At 51.7% G+C, this 26698-nt stretch overlaps 2 protein-coding genes across 9 annotated transcripts in view; one reads left to right on the top strand and one right to left on the bottom strand.

Moving 5' to 3' along the window:
• Positions 1 to 13619, bottom strand: part of UNC45B (unc-45 myosin chaperone B) — a 30465-nt gene extending 16846 nt beyond the window's left edge. Inside the window, exons 1-9 of one of the 4 annotated variants that reach the window (XM_027626192.2) lie at positions 13493 to 13619; positions 12724 to 12891; positions 12138 to 12174; positions 10822 to 10997; positions 9493 to 9582; positions 6610 to 6777; positions 5878 to 6046; positions 3082 to 3252; positions 502 to 673 (exon numbers count right to left, since the gene is read on the bottom strand). In XM_027626192.2, coding sequence (XP_027481993.2) covers positions 502 to 673; positions 3082 to 3252; positions 5878 to 6046; positions 6610 to 6777; positions 9493 to 9582; positions 10822 to 10997; positions 12138 to 12174; positions 12724 to 12891 — 1151 coding nt within the window. In that variant the 5' untranslated portion in view covers positions 13493 to 13619. Of the gene's footprint in view, positions 1 to 501; positions 674 to 3081; positions 3253 to 5877; positions 6047 to 6609; positions 6778 to 9492; positions 9583 to 10821; positions 10998 to 12137; positions 12175 to 12723; positions 13014 to 13246; positions 13344 to 13492 lie in introns of those variants that run through there. The other 3 variants (XM_027626189.2, XM_027626188.2, XM_027626191.2) reach the window with 3 other exon arrangements.
• Positions 13620 to 17032: 3413 nt separating this feature from the next.
• Positions 17033 to 26297, top strand: NLE1 (notchless homolog 1). Of its 5 annotated transcripts, none has more exons than XM_027624438.1 (13): positions 17033 to 17082; positions 17207 to 17350; positions 18549 to 18766; positions 19353 to 19432; positions 20219 to 20295; positions 20467 to 20564; positions 20882 to 21074; positions 21580 to 21715; positions 21852 to 21898; positions 23558 to 23760; positions 24777 to 24936; positions 25053 to 25123; positions 25954 to 26297. In XM_027624438.1, the coding sequence occupies exons 1-13, from the start codon at positions 17062 to 17064 to the stop codon at positions 25964 to 25966; spliced, it is 1461 nt and encodes a 486-aa protein (XP_027480239.1). In that variant the 5' UTR covers positions 17033 to 17061; the 3' UTR covers positions 25967 to 26297. The 5 variants fall into 5 exon arrangements, with proteins under 5 accessions (XP_027480239.1, XP_027480237.1, XP_027480238.1 ...); XM_027624437.1 differs by having other exon boundaries at positions 17046 to 17088; XM_027624436.1 differs by having other exon boundaries at positions 21580 to 21898; positions 23622 to 23760.
• Positions 26298 to 26698: the final 401 nt, after the last annotated feature.

The raw sequence follows: 26698 nt of genomic DNA, 5'->3' as shown, positions 1-26698 counted from the left end.
GTGCAACAGGTAGAGCCTAACTCTCTCCTCTGAAATGTAGACCACCCCTTATGGCTTGCTTCTCATGAAGAGAATGTGGTGGAAGTGATCGTGTGTGACTTCCAAAGCTAGGTTATAGAAGACATTGCCACTTCTGCCTTGTTCTCTCTGATTCGCTCACTCTGGGAAAGCCAGCTACCACATGGTAATGATACTCAAGCAGCCGTGGACAGGTCCACACCAGGAGGAACTGAGGCCCCCTGTCAACAACCAGCCATTAGAGCGCGCCATCTTGGAAGCAGATCTTCTAGTCAAGCCTTCAGATGATGGCAGCCCAGGCCAACATGTGCCTATAAGTTCCTGAGAGCCCCAAAGCCAGATCCAGGCAGCCTAGCCACTCCCAAACTGCTGTCATATTGTGAAAGAATGAATGGTTACTATTACTTCAAGCTGCTAAATTTGGGGGTGATTTGTTATACAGCCATCAATAACTAACACAGAGAGTGATCCCATGAGACTCACGTGATGTACTCCTCACAGATCTTGCGGAAGTGGTCGCGCTCTGGGTCACAGCGAAGGTCATCGTAGAGCTTGTTGATGAGGATAGAGGCCAGCATGCGGGTGTTGTCGGTCAGAGGCAGGCAGGATGGCAAATCTGGAACCTGTCCCACCACCTTCAGGATCTTCCTCAGACCTGCAGGACAGATGGTGTTGGATCTGCTGGCGTCTGTCCTCACAAACACACCATCTTGTTTGGTTGTCTTAACACCAGCTTCTCTCCAGCGTGCCTTTAGGCAGGACATGGCTTACCCAGAGTGAAGGGCACTGGCATGGGGCCAGGAGACCCACATTCTACACCTGACTCTGCCCCTAGGTGAACAATTCACCTCCCGCTGTGGGTGGGCCTCTATTTTCACATTTACAAAATTAAGACGAGTTGATCTCAGAGGGCTGTACAAGCGCTGACATCCTGTGGGTTGATGTATAACGTTCCTTAAATACTATCTGATATTCTCTCTTCCTCAGGCCTCATTTCTGTAAAATGGGAACCATACTCTACCTACCTCAGCGTTTGAGGACTCAATGAGATCATGTACGGAAGCCACCTGGGGCCAATCCAGACATGTCATCATCACTCAATGAACATTTATTTTTTATTTAGTAAATGGTACATTTGCTATTTATTATTACTACCTCTTCTCTCTTCTGTTGAAAAATCTTCACTGACTTCCTATTACCCATTAGGCTAATCCAATCATTATATACCTGTTGAATAAATGAATGAATACGTGAATAAATAAATTAGCACCTTTTAGGAAGCGAATACTGAAATAAAGGATGCAATCCTCCCCTCAAAAAGTTCACAGTGCAATAAGGAACAGTCATATAAAGATTACAATAACCTGTGATAAGGACAGGAGGTGTGATAAGGACAGAGTTGTGACACCACAGATGGGGTAATTCGCTCCAACAAAGTTAAGAGCTGTAAGTTATTCTGAGCACTTACTATGTGCCAAGAGCTTTAGACACGTTACCTTGTTTAATCCTAACAAAACCCCCCTGGTTAAAAATCATTATTCTCATTTTTTTTTTTTCAGAGCAGAAAAACCAAGACACGGAGAAGTCAAGTAAGTTGCCTAAGATCATGCAGCTGGTAAGTGACACAGCAAGGACACCGTCCCAGCCATGCCTGACTTCAAAGCCCATGATATTAACCGTTATGTCATGCTGCCTCTGGGACAACTGAAAGCCTGACTTCAGAGCCAGGTTTTAGGAGTGGCTCCAAGTTGGTCCGACCTTAGCTGGCGCAGGTGAGCAGGGAGGAGGAGCACTCAAGGTAGATGCTAGGAGGCAATTAAAAGTGCTCAGCAGTATGTTTTCTGTCGTGCACACTTTACCACCCCACAGAAGCACTGGCAGGGCTGGGGAGTCATGGAAGGGGGTTGATGAACCAACCCAAACTCCCCAGCCTGGCTCTCAGAGAGAGCCACTGAATGCACCTGCTCTACCGGCCACCACCTCCCCAACCTCAGCCCCCACGCTTCCCTTCCATTCTCACCCTTGCCTTGAGCATCTCATTCCTCTTCTGCTAGAACACTCTGGACCTTGTCCTCAGCCATCACCGCCCCTCCCTGAACCCAAAAGCTCACTTGAGGCTGGATGTTCTGATGGCTCCCCAGTGCAAGTCTCCCAGACCGGCTCGTACAATGTACTCCCAATGTACTTTTTACACTAGTAAAGAGGCAGCTTTTTACTCGTGTAACAGGATTCGCGAGTCCACATTATTTTTACCCAAGAGCTCTTTATTTTGGCGCCTGGAATAACAAATATTGCTCCCCACCTGCCCTCGCCATTAACTGTGTGGTTGGACCTCGGTCCTAGTGCAGAAAGAGGTCTGTGGCTCCCCTTTGAAATACACGCGAAGAAGACCAGGACTGGGGAGGGGAGGGGAGGTGCTGAGGGAGGAGGTTTTATAAGCTCGAGTAATCTGTTATGGTACACTTTGCTGAGACCTGTGAAAACCAAACAAAAGATCCATTTCAAAAGGGTAAAGCGAATCTGAGCCTTTAGAACAGAGGATGGTCTATGCGCTATTAAACCTGTGGAGTTCCTCACAGTAGATTATAAAGCCATGGGTATGACTCCCGAACAATTAAGTTGATTTGGGAGAGGTGTAACACCCTGGAGCTGACCAGATAGATAGGGACTATCTGCTAGAACCTCATTCCTGTGCTTTATATATAGGACACTTGATGTCATTTCTCCCTTCTAGGAGGCCCGTGGAGTATTTTGCCAACGCCGAGACTTCAGGAACGTTACCCCATGGTTGGGGGAGTCCTGTTTGTCTTTGGCACGGTCCCCCTTGGTGAGGCAGCTCTGCCCAGGTGTTTTCCAGTGTGTCTGGACATTTTCTGGGTGTGTTCAGGCCCTGAATTCAGAGCTGCGCCTTGGTCTGTATCTTCACCAGCCCCTGGTGGTTCCTAACTGCTAATGCCTTGTCCCAGGCAAGGGCCACACTTTTTCTGTTTTCTGCTCAGCGCCAGAGACCCTGGTGCCCACTCGAAAGGCTGGAGTGAGCCCCCGGCCCTCCCGCCTCCTCACCGTTATCCACCACATAGATGGTACGTGAGTTGTCGTGAATGGCGAGGTCCTTCCTAGGGACATTCTTATTGAGCAGGTTCAGGGCCTGATCCCTGCCCTGGCCAGACACCTTCTTACTGACCAGCATGTCGAGCAGGTGGCTGGTGATCTGCTTCAGGTCCTTCTTGGTGTCTGAGGAAGGAGAGGACAGGGGTAAAGAGAGAGGACGGAGTCTCAGATCTATAGGACGAGCAATGGCAGAGGCTTCCAGAAGGACTCCGGAAATACGGAATCCACTGCTTCCTGGATGTTGGAATTTCCCAGGAGGGTATAGTATTGCCCATCTCACCCCCCAAAAGGGGAGAGAAATCCCTAGACGATACCCCCAAGTGGCCCTCCAGCCACTCTGCACTGCGCCCTGACTTCTACCGCAGCTCGCGCGTACTTGAACAGCTCTGGTTCTTAGAAAGTTCCTTATTCCTAAGCATGACTGGCAGGGAGCCAGGGACACTTCATGTAGCTTTTAATAACCTGATTTAACAAAATGTTTTCCAGAAAAGAAATTCATACTCCTTACAGACATCTTACTCCCTGCAGATCCAGGCATGCCGGGAGCCTGAATTCAAGCCTCAGATGGGATGCCACATCTTCCCTGCCCACTGAGGGATTAAAAGGTAAATGCTTTTTCCTGCTTTTGCCCTGTCTGACTTCTCTACATCTTAGGGAATTTTGCTCTCATTCTAAGGTTGGAGCGAAAGGCAGACAGGGAGGCAGGTGGGCAGGGGGGAGGCAGGGAGGCAGGCAAGGAGGGAAGCAGAGAGGCAGGGAAGCAAGCAGGTAGGCAATGAGGGAGGGAGTCAGGAAAAGAGGTAGGGAGGCAGGCAGGCAGGCGGAAAAGGAAAGATCTCCCACAAATGTCATATAAATGAAGGATGAAGGTTGAGGCTATCTCTAACTGGACAAGGAAAGTCATCCGTGGACATGATAGCTTGTTTTAAGATAAGGGTGGGTCACAAGGGTGAGAGAACCGACTTATTCTGTGAGGCTCCAGACGGCAGAACTGGGCTCAGAGGGCAATGGAAGCTACAAAGAGATGGATTTGAAATCAGTTTCTAGAAGAATTCTTTAGCAGAGATGTCCAGCAGCTCTCTACTTCCCAAGGACGCTGTGGCCACCAACAGAACCACCTCTTTCAGGGTCTGCCCCTTCCACTCTGGCCCCAGGTTGGTCATGGGACTTACAGCACTCCTAGCAGCTTAAAAGCACTTGTACGTTGGGGCTGGTCCATTGAGAATGCGGCCACCATGCTTGACAGACACCCAAGCTGCCCACTAGAGAGGCCAAAAAGAGAAAAACCAGGGTGTCCTGGCCAACATGTCCTGTTTGCCACCAGCCGTACAAGCGAGGCCATGTCGGACCCCCCAGAGGTTCTAGCACAGGAAAAGAATGACTTGCTGACCATTACGACAATAAGTCAGAACCACATCAAGAACCTAGGGGGCAGCTGGGTGGCTCAGTTGGTCAAGCGTCGGCCTTCGCTCAAGTCATGACCTCAGGGTCCTGGGATCCAGCCCCTAGTGGGGCTCTCTGCTCCGCAGGGAGCCTGCTTCTCCCTCTCCCTCTGCCTGCCGTTCCCCCTGCTTGTGCTCTCTCTCCCTCTCTCTGTTAAGGAAATAAATACAATCTTAAAAAAAAAAAAAAAAAGACTGGAAAGACACATCTGGCAGCGATAATAATTATCTGGAGGGGGGTTTACAGGTAGGGTTTTTTTTTTTTCATCTTTACATATGTCTAAATTTTTCCAAAATTTTCCAAGAAGTCTCTGTTACTTTTTTCTAGTTGTGCTAAAACATACATGAATAAGATTTATCATTTAACCATTTTTAAAAAGATTTTATTTATTTATTTGACAGAGAGAGAGAACACAGGGAGGTGGGGGAGTGAGGGGCAGAGGGAGAGGGAGAAGCAGACTCCCCGCTGAGCAGGGAGCCCAACTGAGCCACCCAGGCGCCCCTCATTTTAACCATTTGTAAGTGTCTAGCTGAGTGGCATTAAGAACATCCACATTGTTTGCTGCCATCATCACCATCAATCTCCAGAACTTTGTTATCCTGTAAAAACCAAAACTAAACCACTCATTTCCTCTTCTCCCAGCCTCAGTGACCACCATCCTCCTTTCTGTCTCCACGATTTGGACTACTCTAGATACCTCATATAAGTAGAAGCAAGCAGCACTGATCTTTTGTATCACTGGCTTACTGCACTCCACATAATGTCCTCAAGGTTCATTCACGTTGTAGCCTGTGTCAGAATGTCCTTCCTCTTGAAGGCGGAATATTATTCCATTGTGTGTATAGACCACATTTTATCTATCCATTCAACCCTGTGTGGACGCTTGAGTTGCCTCCACTTTTATTTTTATTTTTACTTTTTAAAAGATTTTATTTATTTATTTGACACACAGAGAGAGAGAGAGAGAGAGAGAGAGCACAAGCAGGGGGAGCGGCAGGCAGAGGGAGAAGGAGAAGCAGGCTCCCCGCGGAGCAGGGAGCCCGAAGCGGGACTCGATCCCAGGACCCTGGGATCATGACCCGAGCTGAAGGCAGATGCCCAACTGACTGAGTGACCCGGGCGCCCTGCCTCCACTTTTAAGTTATTGAAAATGATGCTGCCATGCCTCTTTTACTTTTATAATTAGAAAATAAATATGAAAATAAAACCAGGCCACCTCCACATACAGGGACTGAGCCGTCAGAGGAGGCAACTGACTCTCCCTGGCCCCCGCCCCTTCGACAAACACAGAGGACCGCCTCTTACCTAGAACCAGGGCTTCGTCCTTGCCTCGATGTTCCCGTTTGTCCTCTCCTGACAGAGAGTCAATGATGGCCTGGAGCAGGTTGCAGACGGCCAGAGACATCTCCTCGTTCTCCACGGCCATGAGGCCACAGATTCTGTCTACCCGGACTGCATGGAGAATCACCGTGGCCTAAACCCCCAGCAAGACCCACCATCAGCTGCCTGCCCCTCTCTTCCAGCTGCTGAGCAGGTGAGGAAGTAGGGGATGACCCTCCCCACCCTGCCCGTGCTGGAGGGAAATAAGCCCAGGCAGCCAGTGCCTCGTGGGGCCCAAGGTCTGGGAAGGCCTGTGACACAAGCCATGCCTCTTTCCAGAGGCTGAAAGCTGGGCTGTCCGACACGGGAGCCACCTGCCACCTGGGAGCCATTGAGCACGTGCAATGTGGTGAGTCCGCATTGAGATGTGCTCTAAGCGTACAGCATACACTGGGTTTGGAAGATTTAGTATGATAAATGCCAACCATCATAGCCTTTGTATTCAGCTCTGCCTCATAAACCACTTTCAATAACCTTATCTTTGCATAAAAGCATTTCCAGCTTGAAGGGAAATGCAGAGGATCAATCTCTCCGTTGAAACCAGGACCATACAATCAAGGATGGGGGGGGGCACACCTTAGACTTTGTATGAGGGTCTGTTTATGCCAGCCGCTCCCAGCCCACATGTCACCCTAAGCCCGAGGCCCAGGTCCTCACCCTCGCTCGGTGGCCACTGCACATGCCCGACAGGGTCCGCACGGCAGCCAGCACCAGCTCGGGCCTCTTGGTGTCCATGAGCTGCAGCAGCAGGCCCACTCCGTTGTTTTGGAAGATCATCTGAGCCCCTGCTTCTTCACGCCCTAGGACGATGAGGTTGTTGGCAGCCTGAGGGGGGAGGACACAATGAGGGTCACAGAGGAGGTGGGGGTCCCAAAGTCTTGGCCAGGGGCCGATGCAGGGGCTGGTGCAAGGACTCGATTTTCTTTTCTTTGCTTTTTAAGATTTTACTTATTTATTTATTTGAGAGAGAGCCAGCGAGAGAGAGAGAGAGAGAAAGAGAGAGAGCACGAGCAGGAGCAGAGGGGCAGAGGGAGAAGCAGGCTCCCCGATGAGCAGGGAGACGGATGACTGTGGGGCTCTATCCCAGGACCCCAGGATCATGACCGGAGCTGAAGGCAGATGCTCAACTGACTGAGCCACCCAGGCACCAGGACTGGATTTTCAAAACATCTTTATACTGGATTCTTTCCCTGTAATCAGACTCCTGGAGATGTAGCCCAAGAACATGATTCAAAAGAAGAAACAAAGTAACTTGCATAAAGCCAAACTGGATGAAATATAGTATAGCCACTGAAGTCATAAATAAAAAGATGACCCAGCAAATTGGAAAAAAAGAAAAAGAAAAACACTGGTAAGCAGAATCCAAATAGTAGGTTCACTCTGATTGCACTTACATTAAAACAAAACTGTGTATATATGCTTATGGATAAGGACTAAAAAAAATGCATTGAAGTGTTAAATTAATTAAACAAGGAGGCCCTTAGAATGAGTGGCTTTAATGCCCTAGCAGCTAATGTAAGCAAACACAAACGTAAGCCTATAATGTCTGAGTTAAGAAATCAAAACTTAAGGGCACCTGAGTGGCTCAGTCGGTAAGTGTCTGCCTTCTGTACGGGTCATGATCCCAAGTTCCTGGAATTAAGCCTCATGTCCGGCTCCCTGCCCAGCCGGGTGCCGGGTTCTCCCTCTCCCCCCCCCCCCCCCCGCTCATTCTCACTCTTTCTCTTTCTCAAATAAATAAATAAAATCTTTTTTAAAATTTTAAAAATTAAAAAAAAAAATTGAAACGTAAGAACAACCATTACAGCCAACTAGGCTTTCCCACGTAACATAACTGCTTAAGCTATAGCCAATCAAATAATCTGGTTGCTTTGTTTCCACCTCTTTTCTATAAGTCTTTCCCCCAGCTCCTGTGGGTGGAGAGCTCCTAACCACTTCCTGTTTGGGTGCTACCCCATTTGAATAGATTTTGTCCAAATAAACTCAACATTATTAACACGCCTCGGTTTATCTTTTAACAGAAGTGTTTTTACATGGAGAATTCTTTTCCTTTAAAATTTTCCCTTGAATATGGTTTTGGCATTTGGGGTTTGTTTGTTTATCTGTTCAGGACAATCTGAAGTTACAGGGGTTCTCAGGAAGGTGGAAAGTGGTGGGCAGAGAGAGCAGGAAATGGGTCTTGAAAGTTCTGTGTGAGTACTGATTCTGCGATGTGCTAGCTGTGTGAACTTGGGCAAGTCATGGCACCTCTCTGTATTCCAGATTCCAAAATTAGGCAGTTGAGCTAGAAAGTTCCCCAATGTCTTCCCACTCTAAAGCCTTGAGGATACATATACCTTAAATGGCCCCAGACCAGGAGAGGAGACCTCAGCAGGACCTGAGAAGCTGGGGTTGGAGGAAGAACTCGTGAGGCAGGAGAAGGTAAGCAAACAGAGGAGGAGTGGAATGCTGGGGAGGAGATGGACGAGAGAATCCCAGACAAGCGCCACCAGAACCGTTGTCACTCTACCAGTCAAGGGCTTTGTACTTGTCCAGGTACATTTATCAATAACAACTCACTAAGTCCTCACAACAATTTGTTATAAAAGGTATTTGCATATTATATGGACTTATTGACCATAAAACTAACAAAAATTCCTCAGGCATTGTCTGTCAAATTCTTATAAATCAAAACATTCAGATGTTCGGGGCGCCTGGGTGGCTCAGTCGTTAAGCAGCTGCCTTCAGCTCAGGTCAGGATCCCAGGGTCCCGGGATCGAGCCCCGCATCGGGCTCCCTGCTCTGCGGGAGGCCTGCTTCTCCCTCTTCCACGCCCCCTGCTTGTGTTCCTCTCTCACCGTGTCTCTCTCTGTCAAATGAATAGATAAAATCTTTATAAAACAAAACAAAACATTCAGATGTTCAGTTTGTTTCCTCTGAAGAAAGACCAGAAGGGAACATTAAAAAAAAAAGGCAACAAATTTGGCTAAGAGGATGGTATCATGAGCAAATATTTTCATATTCAGGATGAATTTTTGCAATAATTTATAATGGAATAGAACATTATTTTAACATGCCATTTTTAACGTTCTCAGGGTGGAAACCACGGTATGGCAAGTGAGGCACTTGCCTTGGGTGAAAATTTACAGGGACATCAAAAACCTCAGCAATCGAGATAAATAGTATCTAATGCAATATTTTAAAATATCAAAATCAATGCAATGTAACGCAAAAAAAAAAATCCATGATGAACAAAATATCAAAAATTTAAATAAAGACTCCAACCCTGCCACATGACTCTCTCCTCCTCAGTCTCACTCTAGTCCTGGACTTTATAGCCGGAATTAGGGAATTTTCCAAAGTGCTTAAACTTTGGCTTATTTTTGTTCACTTTTTCCAAGAGGCCGCCTTCCTCCCCCTCCCTCTCCCCCCCCCCCCAACCGCCAAGCAGTCTGGGAGTCGCTGTCCAGAGATAGGGGCGGGCCTGCAGCGGAAGCAGAGTTACGGGGGTGGGTGCCCCGCGTGCGCCCTCTGCTGGCCGGCCAGTTTCCCAGCACGCACCTTCTCCAGCTTGTCAGCTTCACTGTTTTCGTCCAGGAGGATCTCGAACATCTTCTGTACCCTGGAGTCCGTGGAGAACTGCACACGGAGCTGAGGAGAGAGGAGGGAGTGGGAAAGGAGGCAGGCAGGGGTCCACATTCCAGGTGGCTCAGTAAATATTAGGGTATCTCCTCGGGGCCCCTACGCTGTCACCCATTCATTCAACAAACATTTGCTGAATAACTCTTACGTGCCAGACACTATTGCAGATGCTGGGGGGTAGAATGGTGAACAAAATCAAGTCCTTGCCCCACAAGGCTGGCAGTCTAGTTAAGTTCGCTATCCCACTGGGTCATCACAAGTCTTGGAAGGCTACAGATCATCACCCCAATTTTGCAGTCTAGTTAATAATTAGAACAGAACTAGGTGTCTAGGATCAGAAATCTGAAGCAGTTTTGAAGCATCTCTTCACACAGATTAAAACCGTTATGTTTGGATGTCTCATCCCCTCACACCCCCAGCCCCAACTCCTGTGCTCTGACTCCACCATAAAATGACCCAACTGATCACCACCCCCCCTTTGTCAGCTCCTTCTGTACATCCTCCTCCTCTGTTCTGCTGGTCCACAGGCTTGCCTATTTCCATCCCGGGCTCATTTCCTCCTAGGGGGTCTCTCGTTAGCCACCTCGTCTTGGGTCACTCCTCAGTTTGTTTACACAGCCCCTGAGTCTGCACTGCGGACAGTGTGCTGGTGGCATGGGGCTGCCCCAGGCACCGAGGAGTTACTGAGTCTCGGTGCAAGGAGCTTAATGATCAGTTACCCTCCTGCGCTTACAGAGGGGGAGCTGACACCCCAAGGGATCCCTGAGAAAATCAGTACCTAAGCCAGGACTAGGATGCAGGAGTCCTTACCTCTGATCCAAGCTCTCCCCACCCCACTCCATTTTCCTAGAAAAGATTTCCTGTTCCTCCTGGCTCCTGACTCTCTATCATTCAGCAATACCCTCTCCTCAATACTGCCTTTGTCCTCCTAGAAAGAGAGGAAGATCATGTTACATACATACTAAGTTACAATTTTTTTTTTTTTTAAGTCTCCACCTGAAATTTAAGAGAGCCATGTTCTGGTCCTGACTGGCTTGCTCCTTCAAACAAGCACCTCTGATCATTCAAAGATGGGTGGATGCGTGCATCTGCTTGGCTGTTCTACGACGCCTGCCTGTGCCAGGTGTTCACTCCATCCAAGAGTGGGGAGGTAGGGTTAGACCTCCCCTGATGGCCTGCTTCCCTAACTTGTCCCTACTAGGAGTGAGGGGAGGCAGGCCAAGGCTTGTGCGAAGGGGTCCAGCTCACCTTCTCTTGGATGCTGGTGTTGAGCCTCCTCAGTGTCTCCTGAAAGTTTTGGTTTCGTGGCTCGAGGGTGGCACAGCGCTGCACGTCCTTGAAGGCCTGGTCCAGCTTCCCCAGGTGCTCCAGTGCCTGGCATCGCCGATACAGAGCCTTGATGTCCGAGGAGTTGATGTCAATAGCTAACGAAGGAGACAGGGATGCCTCAGGGGCCTGGGCTGCAGACCACCGTCCTCCCTTCCCTGCCACTGTCCCCAGTTCCAGGGCTTCTGTGTCTTCAGTGGAGATTATCCACCCATGTGGACTCTCTGGCCCAAAGCTCCCCTTTGTCAAGGAGGCAGTAAGAATCATAGTCTCAAGGTCAGAAGGGAGCTTAAGGGCCATCTCATTTAGCGCCTGATGCTTCAGTCTCTTCTACGTCATGATCCCCGCCAAGTGCTCATCCAACGGGTACTTGCATACCTCCAGCAGTGGGGAGCTCCCTCCTTCTCAAGGCAGCCAAGCAGCTCCATCAAGAAAGCCCTTCCCTCTTCCTACCTGAAATACATCTCCCTGTGAGTTTGCCCTTTTGTCCTAAGTTCAGCCCTGGAACCCCTGAGTTGAAATCCAGTCCTTCCTCCTTGTGACAGCCTCTTAGGTATTTGAAGGCAGCTCTCCATCCCACCTGGGAATTGCCTTCCCCGAGCTAAATATTGCCACTTCCCTCAACTGCTCTGCAGGGGTTGTATTTCCAGGCCCCTCTCCAGCTGCTTCCCTCCCTTCTGAACTCACTTCAGACTCTCTTTCTCCTAAAAGAATAGTAATCAGATCAGAACCCAAAAGCTGCAGCCAAGAGATGTCTTCCCATTTTGATGATGCACTTAAGCCTAAGTTGAAGCTAAAGCTAAGTTTAAAGGTTTTTGGAGTTGTTGTTGTTGATTTTAATGTTCATTTCTCCCCGGTCCCTGTGGACTGGGCTATTGCCTCCCTCCTCCCCTCAGGGAGCCTGATCCCACAGAGTGAACTGGGCCATGCCCTAGTCCTGGGACCGCAGGAGGAGCATACCCTAATTTACAACAGAGGAGCGTGTGTCATTATCATGCCATAAGGATTTTCAGAAACATCTTTTAACAAAAGTATCTCCCTTGACCTATGATTTAATGTATAATGCAAGTTGCAAAAATGCAAAAATTTAGGGATGGCCTCTCTGGACATCTGAAGCCTGCCTACAATGCCTAGGATGACATTACCTGATCTGTAATTCCTTCAGTTGATAAAGAGCCTCTTAGACAAAACAGGGATGCTGGGGGGTGAGGGGCAGAGGTTGGGGGAGGGGCGCTCACCTCTTGAGGCATCTGAAGCCGCCTGAACGTAGCTTTCCTGAGAAAGGGGGAAGAAGAAGGAGCCGGGGTTAAAGTGGGTCCAACGCGGAGGCAGCCCGAGAGGGTTTGCTGGGGAGTTGCTGGCTGTCGGGGGCCCAAGGGCGGGCCCCTCGCTCGCTGGGCATGGAGGAGTGGATGAGCTCTGGCATTAGGCAATCTTGGGTCTGAATCTGGGCTCTGCTGCTAATTACCTGGGAGATCTTGGCAGGTTATGGAGCCCTCTGAGCCCTGAGTTTGTCATCTGCGATATGGGCACGAAACGGTAGCTAACTGGGCTGTTAGTAAGATGCCTTGAAATAACATTTAAAAACCCCTGGCGTGATGCCAGTGCCCACTAGGCTGACTCCCAACTGGAGGAATTTCTGTCTCCGGGAGGAGTGGGTCAGGCAGTGGGTCCAGGAAAGCAGTAGGAGGTGCCCTCCTCCAACCCGAGGGGTCCGGGAGAGAGGACTGGAACAATGGACAATGCCCATCAGGCTGGGGGGCTGCCTCCACACCCCTGCCTCCCAGCCCTGGCCCTCAGCCTCCCGCCCTGCCCGCTCCAGACCGTTTTCAGGCCACAGGCTGCCCGGTTCCGATAGAGTGTGGCCAGCAGTGCCTTATCCTTGGTCAGCTTCAGGGCCTGGCTATAGCTCTTCGTTGCAGCCTTGTAGTCCTGGAGCTGGAAATGCCGGTTCCCTTCCTCCTTCAGCTGCACCGCTTCGGCCTCCGCCATCTGTCAGGACAGGAGCAGCTCCGTCTGGCCAGCCCCTTACTCCAGACCCAGGGCTGGACTCCTGGCCTGAGGTCTGGAGCTCCAGGGTCTCCTCCGACCAGGATGGAAGGCGAGGGTTCTGCCTGGAAAGGACCCACCCCCATCACCCCTGAATCCATCCCCCCCAGGAGGACTTGATACATTTGCTTGCAGATTAGCATGGTTGAGGGAGTCTCAGGGTCCCTGTGCCTCCCCCTCCGTCCCTCCCAGCAGGACAGATGGCGCCAAAGGCCTGAATTCTCACTGCAAGCCTTACAAGTTCTTCTCGGTCCCCCTTCTCCCTCCCCAGTCTGGGGCACCCCCCAGGGGGGCTCACTTGCTTAGAGGACAGTGCTCCTGATCTGTTGTCCTGTGATGCTGCTCCGCTGAGCTCCCTCGTGAACCCCGGGACACCAAGCCTTAGTCTGTCCCCTCCCCCACCCAAGAGGCTTTATCATCCCTGCCAGGGGCTCCAGACCATATTTGGCCACAGGGGCAGGTGCCCCTGGAGTCTGTCATTGATACTCAGGGCCCTCCCCTCCCCGGACTGGACAGTCGTTACCACGTGGGAGCGCTGACTAACCTCTGCCCCAGCGTCCTGTTCAGGGGCTGTCCTGGACTCAGGCACTCATACCACAAAGAGTGAGAGAAAGATCCAGAAAGGAGGGAGACCCCCTCCCTAGGCACAGTTATAATGCCCCTTGTCCCCGTCCACCCCAGATAAACAACCTCCTCTCCCTCCCCCCAGCCGCTGCTATTTTGGGAGCCGAGTGACAGCTGAGGGGCTGGCAGACTTAGAGCAGCTGCCCAGGTCCAGGACCAACTGGAGACTTCCAGAAATGCACTTCTGGAGGGAGGAGGGATGGAAGGGGGGAAGAGAGTTCCTTCCCCTCTTCTACTTGCCCACAAGTCCCCTATCCCTCCGGCACTCATTGCTGAAAAGGTCCTTCCTTTTCCAGAAAGACAGAGCGGCTTGCAAACTTGGTTAAGTGCAAGTGGGTGCTTTCTTTCAGTGTGCACGCCTTCTCCTGCATCCACCATCTGTATGGAGTGGATGCATTCAGTCTACCTCTCCCATCACACTGGGAGCTCCCGGACGATGGGCTCTGCATATCCCCCACTAGACTACGGTCTTCTCCTTGGGCGAGAGCTGGGTCAGTCTAGGAATTCCCTGAGCCCAAGGACTGTAACCCTGCCCCCAATCCACCTGGGAACTCTCCTGGCAAGCTGAGTCTCGGAAGGGGGTCTTCCTGGGACAAAAACTGTTTTCACCACCAGAGCAGGTCTCCCCTGGGGCAGGACCTGTTTCTCCCCATCTGACTGAGGGCTCCTGAGACAAATTTGAGTCTATTCCTACATGGACTCAGAACTCTTTCGCCTTCCAGTGTCTCCAAACCTGGGTCATGAGCTCCCTCCCAGGGGGCAAGAACAAAGGACAGCATCTCATACAGTTTGGCTGTCACCCCCCCAACCCCTCAGCCTGGCACAGAGCCTGGCAGAGTCAGTGCCCAATGCGGGTCTCCTCAATGAATGAATGGAGGAATGAATAGTGTCTCCATGCTCATGCTTTGCTTCACTTACTGCCATTTTGGCCCCTCCCCGCATATATCCTCAAACCTACCCGACCAGGGCAGAGAAGTGCACTGAAGAAAAAGCATAGGTGGGTCACCCACACTGGATTCTGTTCCTCGCTCTGTAACCTTGGACACAGCTATGACTTGGACAAGTTCTACTACGCCTCTGGACCCAAGGCTCAGCCCTGATGCATATTTGTCTGATGCATGTTTATTGGCTGAATAAATACATGAATGAATGTAGGGAGGGATTCCCTGCCATCGTGGTGTCCTAAACCCTGAGCCCCTTTACGGGGCAAGCTCTCTGTAGCAACGAAGTCAGGTGATAAAGGATCCTGCCACTGGCAGAAAACTCAAGTTCTCTGACTTTAAGGTCCAAAGGATCTTAGATTCAAATCCCGATTCAGGGGCACCCGGGTGGCTCAGTTGGTTAAGCATCTGCCTTTGGCTTGGGTCCTGGGATCAAGCCCCACTTCGGGTTCCCTGCTCAGCGGGGAGCCTGCTTCTCCCTCTCCCTCTGCCTGCCACTCCCCCTGCTTGTGTGCGCTCTCTCTCTTTCTCTCTGTGTCAAATAAATAAATAAAATCTTAGAAAACAAAACAATACAAAAAAAAAATCCTGATTCAGTAATTCACACCCCAACCAATTCTTAAGCATCTACTATGTGCCAGGAAGTGTGAATGACAGTGGAAGCCAAGACCACTTGTGAGGACAAGAATTTGTGTCTATTGTGTTCACTTACATATTTCGAGCGGCTATCAAAGTGCTTACACAAGGGCTCAACAATATTCATTGGATGAATGGATGAAATCATTCCATGGATCTGTGATTTCTAAATACAAAGAACACCAGGATATTTTGAAAAAACATATAATGGGGAAACATAGCATTGTTTCAGAGAAGGTTTCCTGAGTAAATGATTACATGAGTTAATACATGAAGCGTTCCTAGAACAATGTCTGGCAGAGACATTTGCTGAATGAATGCATGCATATTTCAGGCAAGACCTGAAGAATGAGGAATTGTTCCTGTCTTCGTCTGCGTGGGCTGCTGTAAGAAAACACCACAGGCAGAATGGCTGGAATAAGTGAAATTTTTGAAAAATAAGCATATTTGTTCACAGTTCTGGAGTCTAGAAGTTTAAGATCAAGGTGCCATCAACATTGGTTTCTGGTGAGGCTTCTCTTCCTGGCTTGTAGATGGCCACATTTTCACTGTCTTCACATAGCCTCTTTTCTGTGTGAGGAGGAGGCGTGGGGCAGAGAGAGAGGGGGAAAGAGACAGAGCGGGAGAGATATAAGAGATATCTCTTATAGGGACACCAATCCTATCGGACTAGGGCTCCACTCTTATGCCCTCATTTAGCCTTTATTACTCCCATATAGGCTCTATCTCCAAATACAGCGACCCTGGGGGTTAGGGCTTCAGCTCACGAATTTGGGGGGGGGGGGATACAATTCAACCCATAAGAGTTCCAGACAGAGAAATCTGCAAGTACAAAGGCACTGATGCAAGAAGGGTCATGCCTTGGAAGAACTAAGAAAAAGCCAGAAGAATTCGATCTTAAAGAGAGAGGAGTGGCTGGACAGGTAAGTAAGGCTGAGTGGAGCATCATAAGGAGTTTGACCTTTGTCCTGCTTATAATGGGAGCCACTGTAGGGTTTTAGGGTGGACAGTGACCCACCAGATCTTTGGTTTGAAAACATCACCCTGGTTGCAGTGTGGAGGATGCTCAGGAAGATGCAAGAGTGGAAACAGGGAGGCGAGTGAAGAGGCTGTTGTATGCAATCACAGTGACTCAGGCCAGAGTGTGAGAGAGGAGATGGGGAGAGATTTGGGACAGGTTAAGGAGGCCAGATTGACAGAGCTTGAGACCCCTGGGATGTGGGCAGAGCTCCAAGGGAGATCCCAGGTTTCTGGTAAGAGCCCCCATGTTAGCTGGTCTCTGCCTCAGCTCCTCATCTGTAATGTGGGGCCAGAAGGGTTTTTGTGAGGATTAAATGAGTTACATGGGTAAAGCACTTGGAACAACGCCTAACACGTTGCTATCATTCCCATCATAGTTGCTATTGCTTTACAGTGTTGAAAACTGTAGACACTTTTTGCTTTTGCACTCAAGAATTATGAACTGATTTGATCCATTTTAAAAAATAGTAATTTCCGCCTTCAAGCGAACAGGCTCTGGTTTTGTAAGCCGCCCCTGCAAGGTTGCTGCTGCCAAGCCAATTCAGTCTTCCGCCATTTCCTGTCTCTTGAGTTTGGGGAAAATCAATAAACCGCTCAGAGCCTCGATTTCCCCATCTATGAAGTGGGGCAAGAATCCCTGTTCTACAGAGACCAAAGGCCGTTCGTATCCCGCACTGCACTGGGAGGGACTGAATGGGGCGACGGCCACCTGTCCAACGGGAGGCTGTGGAGGGAGGTACCAGATGGCGCCCGCCGCCACGCCGGGCCGCGCACGGCGTGACACTTCCCCTCCGCCACACCAGGGGGCGATGTCGCGGCCTGCCGCGCCGCCCGACCCCGGGGGCGGCGCTCCGTCCCGCCAGAGTCTTTCTCCTCCACGTGTGGACGCGGGATGGCGGCGGCGGCGGCGGCGGTGGGTGTGCGTGAGTGCGGGCGTGGGCACTCGGGTCCGGGGTCCCCGAGGCCAGAGGGAGGCGGCAGTGGGGGCTTTCCGGCCGGGCGGCGTGGCTGACCCCCCGACGCGCTTGTGCGCGCAGGATGAGGCGGCGGCGCGCGACGTGCAGCGGCTGCTGGTGCAGTTCCAGGATGAGGGCGGGCAGCTGCTGGGCTCCCCGTTCGACGTGCCCGTGGACATCACCCCGGACAAGCTGCAGCTCGTGTGCAACGCGCTGCTGGCCCAGGTGAGCGGCGGCCCGGGCGGGCGGCCCTGCCCTGGTCTGGCCCGCAGGGCATCGGGAGACCCAAGGTCTGGGGTTCGGGGGTCCCACTGCTCAGCGACAGTGGGTGAACCACCCTGGCGCCTCGTCCGTGGCAGGGCCACCTACTTCGGGGGAGAGTCAGGAGATCTAATCAGTGACAGCGCTTTGCGCGCCATCAGGGTCCATCTGGGGAAAGAGACCGCATTTTGAACGCATTGGATGCATCGTCAAATTCCTCGACACAGCTCCCCGTTAATATCCCCATCTTACAGGGCGGCCCAGAGGCATTCAGTGATTTGTACGGTGCTACGCAGTAGGTGGTAGATTTGGAATTGGAACTCCCGAATGTCAGATTCAAAACCCTTGCTCTTCTAAGCCAGTGTTTATCAAAATGCTGGGGCTTAAAAACACAGTACCTGGACCCCACCCCAGATTTACTACACCAAGACTCTGGGAGTGAAGCCGAGTCTGCATTTTTTCTTTTCTTTTCTTCTTTCCTTTCCTTTCCTTTTCTTTCCCTTCCCTTCCCCTTCCTTTCTTTCTTCTTTTTCTTTTAGATTTTATTTATATTTATTTGAGAGAAAGAGCACACAAGCAGGGAGGGGGGCAGAGGGAGAAGCAGGCTCCCCGCTGAGCAGAGAGCCTGAGGTGGGGCTCCATCCCAGGACCCCGGGATCATGACCTGAGCCGAAGGCGGATGCTTCACCGACTGAGCCACCCAGGTGCCCCCAGAGTCTGCATTTTCAACCAGTTTTTTCGATGCTGCTTATACATCGTAGGGCATGGTGTGGTGGTTTAGAAAACACTGCATAATTCTGTATATGAACACTAATTCAGGACTTTAATTTTTTTTCTGAAGCACTTAAATTAGTCATTAGCAATAAGACATTGGGCTAATTACTTGTAGCTGCTCTGAGCCTCAGTTTTCTCATCTGTCAAGTGGGAGTATTGATGCCTACCTCCCAGGGTTGTTGTGAGATGCAGATAAAGGATTTTAAAGTACTATGTAAGTGTCCTGCAGTTACTCTTTGAGGATAAAAAAGGCCTTGCTCAGTGGGCATGGTGGGTGGTATCCCAAACAGTGGCTGAAAAGAATAAAGCTTCACCTGCCCACAGCTCAGTGGGGAGTGTTCCTGCCTGTCCTTTGATGGAGGAGTTGCTCTTTGCCATTGCCCTCCAGGAGGATCCCTTGCCACTGGCTTTCTATGTCCATGATGCCGAGATCATCTCGTCACTGGGGAAGACGCTGGAGTCCCAGGCCGTGGAGACAGAGAAGGTCCTTGACATCATCTACCAGCCACAGGCCATCTTCAGGGTCCGTGCTGTGACCCGCTGCACTAGCTCTTTGGAAGGTCACAGCGAGGCGGTCATTTCTGTGGCTTTCAGCCCCACGGGAAAGTAAGGACAGCTGCAGAATCGTGGAGTGGAGTGTGGGAGTGCAGCCTCTTGCTGGGGTGGGGAGGGTACCCCAAGTTACAATCAATAGGACCTCAGGCTGCCTATCATAGACCTGAGCTCTGGGCACAAATTGCAGGTTAGGGACATCCCCGGTGGGGTTTGGTCTTGAAGGACACCCACCTTGGAAGAATCCTTCCTGGACTTGATCTCAGGAGAGCTGAGCTGCGAGCTCCCTAGCTGGGTGACCCGGACAAGTCACTTTGTGATTTAATTCATCATCTGTGAAACTGAGTTTCTTTGCTTTTTGCAATCATAACGAGGCTAATGAGCAGCTTCAAACCTGGTTATAGCTGTGGCCGTTCCTTTTAGAAAAGGAAGAGGAGAGAAATGGCCGCCTGGGGTTCTTCTCCCAGATGGGATCAGTGTTACATTTCTCCTTCTCAGAGGAGAGAGAAAAGTCCAGCCCCAGATTCTATGCCCAGAAGACAGTTGAACAGGCGGCAGAAACGCACATGTGCAGTGTTCTGGTGTAGGCCCGACCCCTTGGCCCCACTGCAGAGGTCAGGTGGCCTCTCTTCTTCCCCAGGTACCTGGCCAGTGGCTCCGGAGACACTACTGTGCGCTTCTGGGATCTCAGCACCGAGACACCGCATTTCACATGCCAGGGTCAGTACTCACTTAGCTCTGTAGGGGGACTTAACCCAGTGGCGGATGCGCAATCATTTACTCAGGCCCTTTAGTTCCTGAGGAGGTTCAGAGCTGATTCAGCCCCTTCATGGCCAGTTAGCAGCGGCCTGTTTCTAGGTTGAGACCGCACCTTTGAGCAGGCTACATACAAACTGGACCAGAGAGTTAAGTGTGGGTTGTGGGTTGTGCTGACAGCTGGTAGCAAGGAGAACCTGACTTACATCCAGCCTCTACCACAGTGGTTCTCAAACTTGAGCACTTGACCATGCATCAGAATCACCTGGGAGGCTTGGTTAACATACAGATTGCTGGGCCCCACCCCTAGAGTTTTGGTCTCCTTAGTTCTGAGATGCGGCCTGAGAATTTGCATGTCAAGCTCCCAGCTGGTGCTGATGCTTCCGGCCGGGTGATCTCGTGTATGTAGGGCGTGCCCCGCAAGCTTCAGTTTTATCATCTGAAAAATTGGGGGAATCGTTCCTGCTCCATACTTTAGAGCTATCATGAGAATTATAAGGGATGACGTGTGCAAACACTTCATACCATGTATCGTGTGAGGAATTATTAGAAAGTGGAAGTATTATCTATGCAGCAGGATGCATGGCTTTAGCACTTGGGGTAGAGTCTCCCTTTGCCTAGAAAGCCTCATCTCTCCTTTGGTTCGACTGCTCATTTATTCAGGGACTAGTTGAGAAGTGCCAGGCACTGCTAGGCACTGGGAATAAAGACAGATGTGCTCCCTCCTTTCTCCCTCCCCTGCTTTCCTAGGACACAGACACTGGGTGCTTAGCATATCCTGGTCCCCAGATGGCAAGAAGCTGGCCTCAGGCTGCAAGAATGGCCAGGTAGGTGGTGGTCAGGGTAACTAGGCAGGGACTCTGGGCTCCCTTCCTAGGAGTTGGGTCAGATCAGGTTCTGGGGTCTTAGGGAATGATGGGTTGGGGCCAGTGGGCGGTGACCTGCAGTGGCCCAGGGACAGTTCGGGGAGGGTTATTGAGTAAGCCTCTGTCCTTCAGATTCTCCTGTGGGACCCAAGCACAGGGAAGCAGGTGGGCAGGGCCCTGGCTGGCCACAGCAGGTGGATCACGGGCCTGAGCTGGGAGCCCCTCCACGCGTAAGTGATACTGACGGAGCTGGGGGTGGGAATGAGGAGCTAGGGGCTCAAAACTGTCCTCTCCCCTGCTGAGGGGGCGAGATGGCCAGCCCGACCAACAGGAATGGTATGGCAGGCAGTGGGGCAAGTCTTCCAAGCGTGTGGTTGCTGCTTGAGAGGGGGCTGCTCATCATGGGGCCTGAGAGCTGCCTTGCAATGCAGCTTGATCTTGGGGTCAGGAAGCCTTCGCATCATTGTCCCTGGCCCTCGAGCTGAACATGGGGACGTGCTGTGGGCATTGCCAGGTCAGAAGTGAGGTCACATGTCCCCCTCTGCAGGAACCCGGCGTGCCGCTATGTGGCCAGCAGCTCCAAGGATGGCAGCGTGCGGGTCTGGGATACAACTGCAGGCCGCTGTGAGCGCATCCTCACCGGGCACACGCAGTCAGTCACCTGTCTCCGGTGGGGAGGGGACGGGCTTCTCTACTCTGCCTCCCAGGACCGCACCATCAAAGTCTGGAGGGCTCATGATGTAAGAGCCGGGAGGGTCCAGAACCCAAGCCTGGGGGCATCTCAGGCCATGGGATGCTGGGGCTAGAAGGCAGGTTGGCCGGTGGGTCCTGAGGTCCAGGTCAGGGAGGCACTTCGGGAATGGTGGGTCCTGTGGTTGGTGCTGCATGATAGTGGAGGTTCCAGTGTACATTAGCACGGGCCAGACGTTCCTGCTCTAGGAAGCCTGTTAGCTTTATGGAACCTGCTGTACCCCGGAGTTACTTGACTGGAGCCCATGTATTCCCACATACTTCACTTCCTTCCCATGAAACATGCTTTCAGAAACCATGATCTGGCCCAGTACACTCATCTCAGACATGAGGAGAGACTTGAGCCCAGAGGGGTGATTCGATTAAGATCACAATGAATGAGGGTCCTGATTCTGAGTCCCGCATCACTGTCTTCTGGGGCTAACCTGGGGGTACTGGTTCCCTAGGGTGGAGAGTGGGGCGGGAGTGTGTCTGACCTGACTTCCTCTGCCCTAGGGTGTGCTGTGCCGGACTCTGCAAGGCCACGGCCATTGGGTGAATACCATGGCACTCAGCACTGACTACGCCCTGCGTACAGGCGCCTTTGAGCCTGCCGAGGCCTCGGTTAACGCCCAAGACCTCCAAGGGTCCTGTGAGTGGGCGGGAAGGAGCCACTTCTCTGGCTTAATGTGCGAGATTTGGACCTGGGCCGGGGTGTTTGCTGTTGGCGTGGGATTTTCTAATCGGTCACCTCATCTCCTCCTCTCCCCTCCGGTACCTGGCCACAGTGCAGGAGCTGAAGGATGGGGCTCTGAGGCGATACAACCTGGTGCGGGTGAGTATGAGCCAGCTACCAGCATGCCCAGCTCTGTACTCGTCCCCCACTGGTCCCTGAAACACTGCAGATACCCAGGTCCCTCCCCCCTTTCCTTTTCCAGAAAGTTTTTCGTGATAATCCTAGTTTACACTCCTAAAATCTTAACACATAGGGATCGTTTTAATCATTTTGTTTCATTTATTTGCTTATCTATTTATTGCATTTTCTCTTTTTTTTTTTTAAGATTTATTTGAGAGAGAGAGAGAGAGTGCAAGCATGAGCAGGGGAAGGGGCAGAGAGGGAGAGAGAGAATCTCAAGTAGTCTCCTTGCTGAACATGGAGCCTGACACGGGGCTTGATCTGACAACCCCAAGGTCATGACCTGAGCTGAAACCGAGAGTGGGACACTCAACCAACTCAGCCACTCAAGTGTCCCTCTTTTTTTTTTTTTTAAAGATTTTATTTATTTATTTGACAGAGACACAGCAAGAGAAGGAACACAAGCAGGGGGAGTGGGGGAGGGAGAAACAGGCTTCCTGCTGAGCAGGGAGCCCAATGAGGGGCTCGATCCCAGGACCCCGGGATCATGACCTGAGCTGAAGGCAGACACTTAATGACTGAGCCACCTAGGCGCCCCTCAAGTGTCCCTCTTTTTAACTTTATTTAAAGTAACACATTTAAGGGCACCTGGCTCAGTCGGTTAAGCGACTGCCTTCAGCTCAGGTCATGATCCTGGAGTCCTGGGATCGAGTCCCTCATCGGCTCCCTGCTCAGCGGGGGGTCTGCTTCTCCCTCTGACCTTCCCCCCTCTCATGCTCTCTCATAAATAAATGAATAAATCTTTAAAAAAAAAAAACATTGGGCGCCTGGGTGGCTCAGTTGGTTAAGCGACTGCCTTCGGCTCAGGTCATGATCCTGGAGTCCCGGGATCGAGTCCCGCATCGGGCTCCCTGCTCAGCAGGGAGTCTGCTTCTCCCTCTGACCCTCTCCCCTCTCGTGCTCTCTATCTCTCATTCTCTCTCTCAAATAAATAAACAAAATCTTTAAAAAAAAAAAACAAACACATTTATGGGGTCCAAGGATCAAAGAACACAAAAAAGTAGGTAGTGAAAAAGTCTCCCATCTCTGTGCCCTTCCATTCCTTCTGGAAGTATCCTGTGCTGCTAGTATCCCGTGTTTCCTTCCAGAGACTTCATACTTACACATGCATACAAACCCACATACAAAATCCTTTTTTCTTTTGAGAGAGAGAGGGAAGGGGGTGGTTTGCAGAGGAGAGAGAGAATCTTCAGCAGGCTCCACGCCCAGCACAGACCCATCTCAGGGCTTGATTCTACGACCCTGAGATCATGACCTGAGCCGAAATCAAGAGTCGGACACTTATCCAACTGAACCATCCAGGCGCCCCAATCCTTCCCTTTTTTAACACACTATTCTGTACCTTGCTTTTTCTTGTAATTGTGTACAGTGATTGAAACCATTCCATGTGCATAAAGCTTCGTTTTGGGGGCAGTGACTTGCCAGGGATCCCGTGTGAGTTGGTAGCTGGCCAGGCCTCATTTCTCCTAGCGCTGGCCTTTGTGCTGGTGTGGGGTAATCAGTGGTGTGTTTGCTGCCAAGGTCGGGCTTTCCTGTTTGAGGCCACGTCCAACACGGTGTGCTTTCTGCCTCTCCTAGGGCCAGGGCCCAGAGAGGCTGGTGTCTGGCTCAGACGACTTCACCTTATTCCTGTGGTCCCCAGCAGAGGACAAGAAGCCCCTTGCACGGATGACGGGACACCAGGCCCTCATCAACCAGGTGCTCTTCTCCCCTGACTCCCGCATTGTCGCCAGTGCCTCCTTCGATAAGTCTGTCAAACTGTGGGACGGCAGGACGGGCAGGTGAGTGAGGGCATGGAGAGGAAGGGCCCTAGTCCTCTGGAAGGAGCTTGGCTCTTTCACTTCCTGGCTGTGTGGCCTTCGCAAGCATCTAGACTTTCTGAGCCTTTGTTTCCTCTTTTGTAATATGCAGACCCTACCTCTCAGCTTCGTTTCCAAGGTTAAATGAGATGGTATATTTAGGACTGGCAATAAATGGGCACTGAAATGCTAGCTCCTTTCATGTCAAAGGAGAGAAATGATCTTAAGACGGCCAGGCATGTGGCCCAAGTGTAGGTTTGAGGTCTAATTATTTCCTGGCCCTCCTAAAAGCGTGGTCCACACACCGGCAGCTGCAGCCGCATCTGGGAGCTCGATAGCAATGCAGAACCTTGGGCCCCACCCTGACCTTGTGAATCAGAATCTGCATTTGCATAAGGTCGCCAGGTGGTTCCGCTCCCATTAAAGTCTGAGAAGCACTGGTGTAATGAGGCACCGTGGGCTTGAGGTTAATGAGGTCATAGGAGAGACAGGGGCATGGGCAAGAAGAGAACAGGGATGAGGGAGACCCTTGCTGGGGCCACATGGCAGCCCTTGTTTTTCAAGACAGGAAGCGGGGTCCCAGAGAGGCCTAATCTTGTCCAAATAGACATAGCTCATCTGTATTGCTCTGAAAGTTCCAGGTGGGCCTGGCCCCCTTACTCCATGCCACCTGCCAGCAGGCAACTTGTGCTAGGGGGGGTATCAGACAAGATGGGCTAAGCAGGTGGCTCCGTTGGATTCTATGTCATGCAAAGTTGTCCAGGTACAGAGGCCTGGCAAGAGGCATTCTAGAAGCAGCTCATTTGGAAAAGTTTTATAAAATCGTTATGACCTTAGTAATGATCACACTGGGGTAGGGGCTAGGCAGTGAGGTTTTGTAAACGTTCCCCGGTAATTCTCATGGGCAGCTAAGGTTGAGAACCACTGCTGTGGGCGCAGGGGCCCCCTTCCGACATGTTTGAAGACCTAATGCCCATCATCACCTTTTCCTGGCCCAGGTACCTGGCTTCCCTGCGTGGCCATGTGGCTGCTGTGTACCAGATCGCGTGGTCAGCCGATAGCCGGCTCCTGGTCAGCGGCAGCAGCGACAGCACGCTGAAGGTGTGGGATGTGAAGGCGCAGAAGCTGGCTGCGGACCTGCCAGGCCATGCAGATGAGGTATGGCTGGACCCTTGTGAGCAGAGGTGGGGTGGGCGGTGGGCTTGAAGCCTGGCCCTCCTGCCCCCCCCACCCTCCTCACTGACGTGCCTCCCCCAACCCCCACCTCGGGTTAGGTGTATGCTGTCGACTGGAGTCCAGATGGCCAGAGGGTGGCAAGTGGTGGCAAGGACAAATGCCTCCGGATGTGAGTGTGTGCTTGGCTCTCCTGCCATTAAGTCGGTCACTCTGCATCTTTCCCTTCGGGTGGAGAATTCTAAGGGCTCTCCAGGGGCCGAAGACTGTGTGGCATCAGGTTCTCTTGGTGGTTAAAAGGGAGGGCTGCGGAATTACAGGGATTATGGGAGATCCTGACGGTGCTCTCCAGGGGGCAAGCCCAGGGGCCCTCCAGCAAGAGGCAGTATAGTTCTCAGTTCCAGTCCTGGCTCTGGCTTTTTTTTTTTTTTTTTTTAAGATTTTTTTTTTAATTTATTTATTCATGAGAGACAGACAGACAGAGAGAGAGAGAGAGAGAGAGGCAGAGGGAGAAGCAGGCTCCCAAGGAGCAGGGAGCCCGATGCGGGACTCGATCCCAGGACCCTGGGATCATGACCTGAGCCGAAGGCAGACACTTAACCATCTGAGCCACCCAGGCGCCCTGGCTCTGGCTTTTCACTGCGAAGTCTTAGTGTGGTTCACCTGCCTCCTGGGAGTTACCAAGCCTTGGTAGACGGGACGTTCCAAGATGGGAGGTGAACACACTTGGGAAGCTGAAGCGTGTGTACTTGTAGAGAATAGTTGTTGTTTGCCATTAGATGCCCCCAGTGGACATCCGAGCAGCCAGGCCCTGGGATGAGGTCTTGGCCGGGGCAGGCAGTGGGTGTACCTGAGTTTGGGTAGTTAGAGCAGAGATGGTAGCCAGGCTCTTGATGATTGAGTGAACCACAAGCTCTCCCCCGTCGTAGACTCCTGGGACTATATGGCAGCCTCCCTTTCCCAAGATGGGATCCCCATGCTGTTCCCTCCCCTTCTGCACAGATGGAGGAGATGAGAAATCCCAAGTTCTCTGGGACCCCCACCTGGACCTGCCGCTGCCAGCCGCCTGCCCTGACACAGACCCAAGGCCAGGGTGGTGACCCTGCAAATGAGCATGGCCTGCTGCCCTTGAACAGCCCCCAGTGGGGTCCCTCCCCAGAGCAGGAGAGCGGAGCTCACGGGGGACTACCAGTGAGCTCAGCCGTTGGCTATCACTCTGTACCTCGCTGGAGGTGGGGGGGGCCACGCAATGACTGGAGCCCTGCTGCTGCCCCTTCTCCTTTCCTAAGTGTTCTTTTTACTCAGAGTCAGACCCGAGATTCTGTGACCTAATAAATCACTTCTGTTTTGTGTGTTCGGGTTGTCGTTCCGTGTCCTAGAATCCCAAGGCTCACCTGAGGACTATGCTAAGTCAGTTTGTCTAACCCTTCCCTCTGGGCTGCACCAAAACCCTGCTGACCCCGAAGTTGCCTTTCGTCTCTTTCCCCCGTGCCTACGAGGGAGAGGCTGGTGGAGGCGGGGGAGACCGGCTGAAGCCCAGGAGAGTGGCCAGAGGAAAACCTGAGCCTGCGCTGTCCAGTGTGGTGGATGCCAGCCACATGCGCGGTCTCCGTTTCCCCGGACGGCTAGGAATGCAGTCCTGCGACGCTGGCATACGGCTGGGACAGCACAGATCAGACCACCTCTGTCACTGTAGGGAGCTGTGCGGGCCAGGGCGGCTCAAGGGCTGCTCTCCTCCGCGCCTCTC

Source organism: Zalophus californianus, chromosome 16 (genome assembly GCF_009762305.2).
Source record: "Zalophus californianus isolate mZalCal1 chromosome 16, mZalCal1.pri.v2, whole genome shotgun sequence".
NCBI classification, from domain to species: Eukaryota; Metazoa; Chordata; class Mammalia; order Carnivora; family Otariidae; genus Zalophus; species Zalophus californianus.
The sequence above is the reverse complement of the archived record's forward strand: the minus strand, read 5'-3'. Positions and strand labels throughout refer to the sequence as shown.

Bases quoted from the DNA above. Each gene is read 5' to 3' on its own strand.
- NLE1 (XM_027624434.1), top strand. From the start codon at position 17,062: ATGGCGGCGGCGGCGGCGGCGGTGGGT. The intron at 17,089-17,206 runs GTGCGTGAGTGC...TTGTGCGCGCAG, and splicing joins CGGCGGCGGCGGCGGTGGGT to GATGAGGCGGCGGCGCGCGA. The intron at 17,351-18,548 runs GTGAGCGGCGGC...ATTGCCCTCCAG, and splicing joins GCAACGCGCTGCTGGCCCAG to GAGGATCCCTTGCCACTGGC.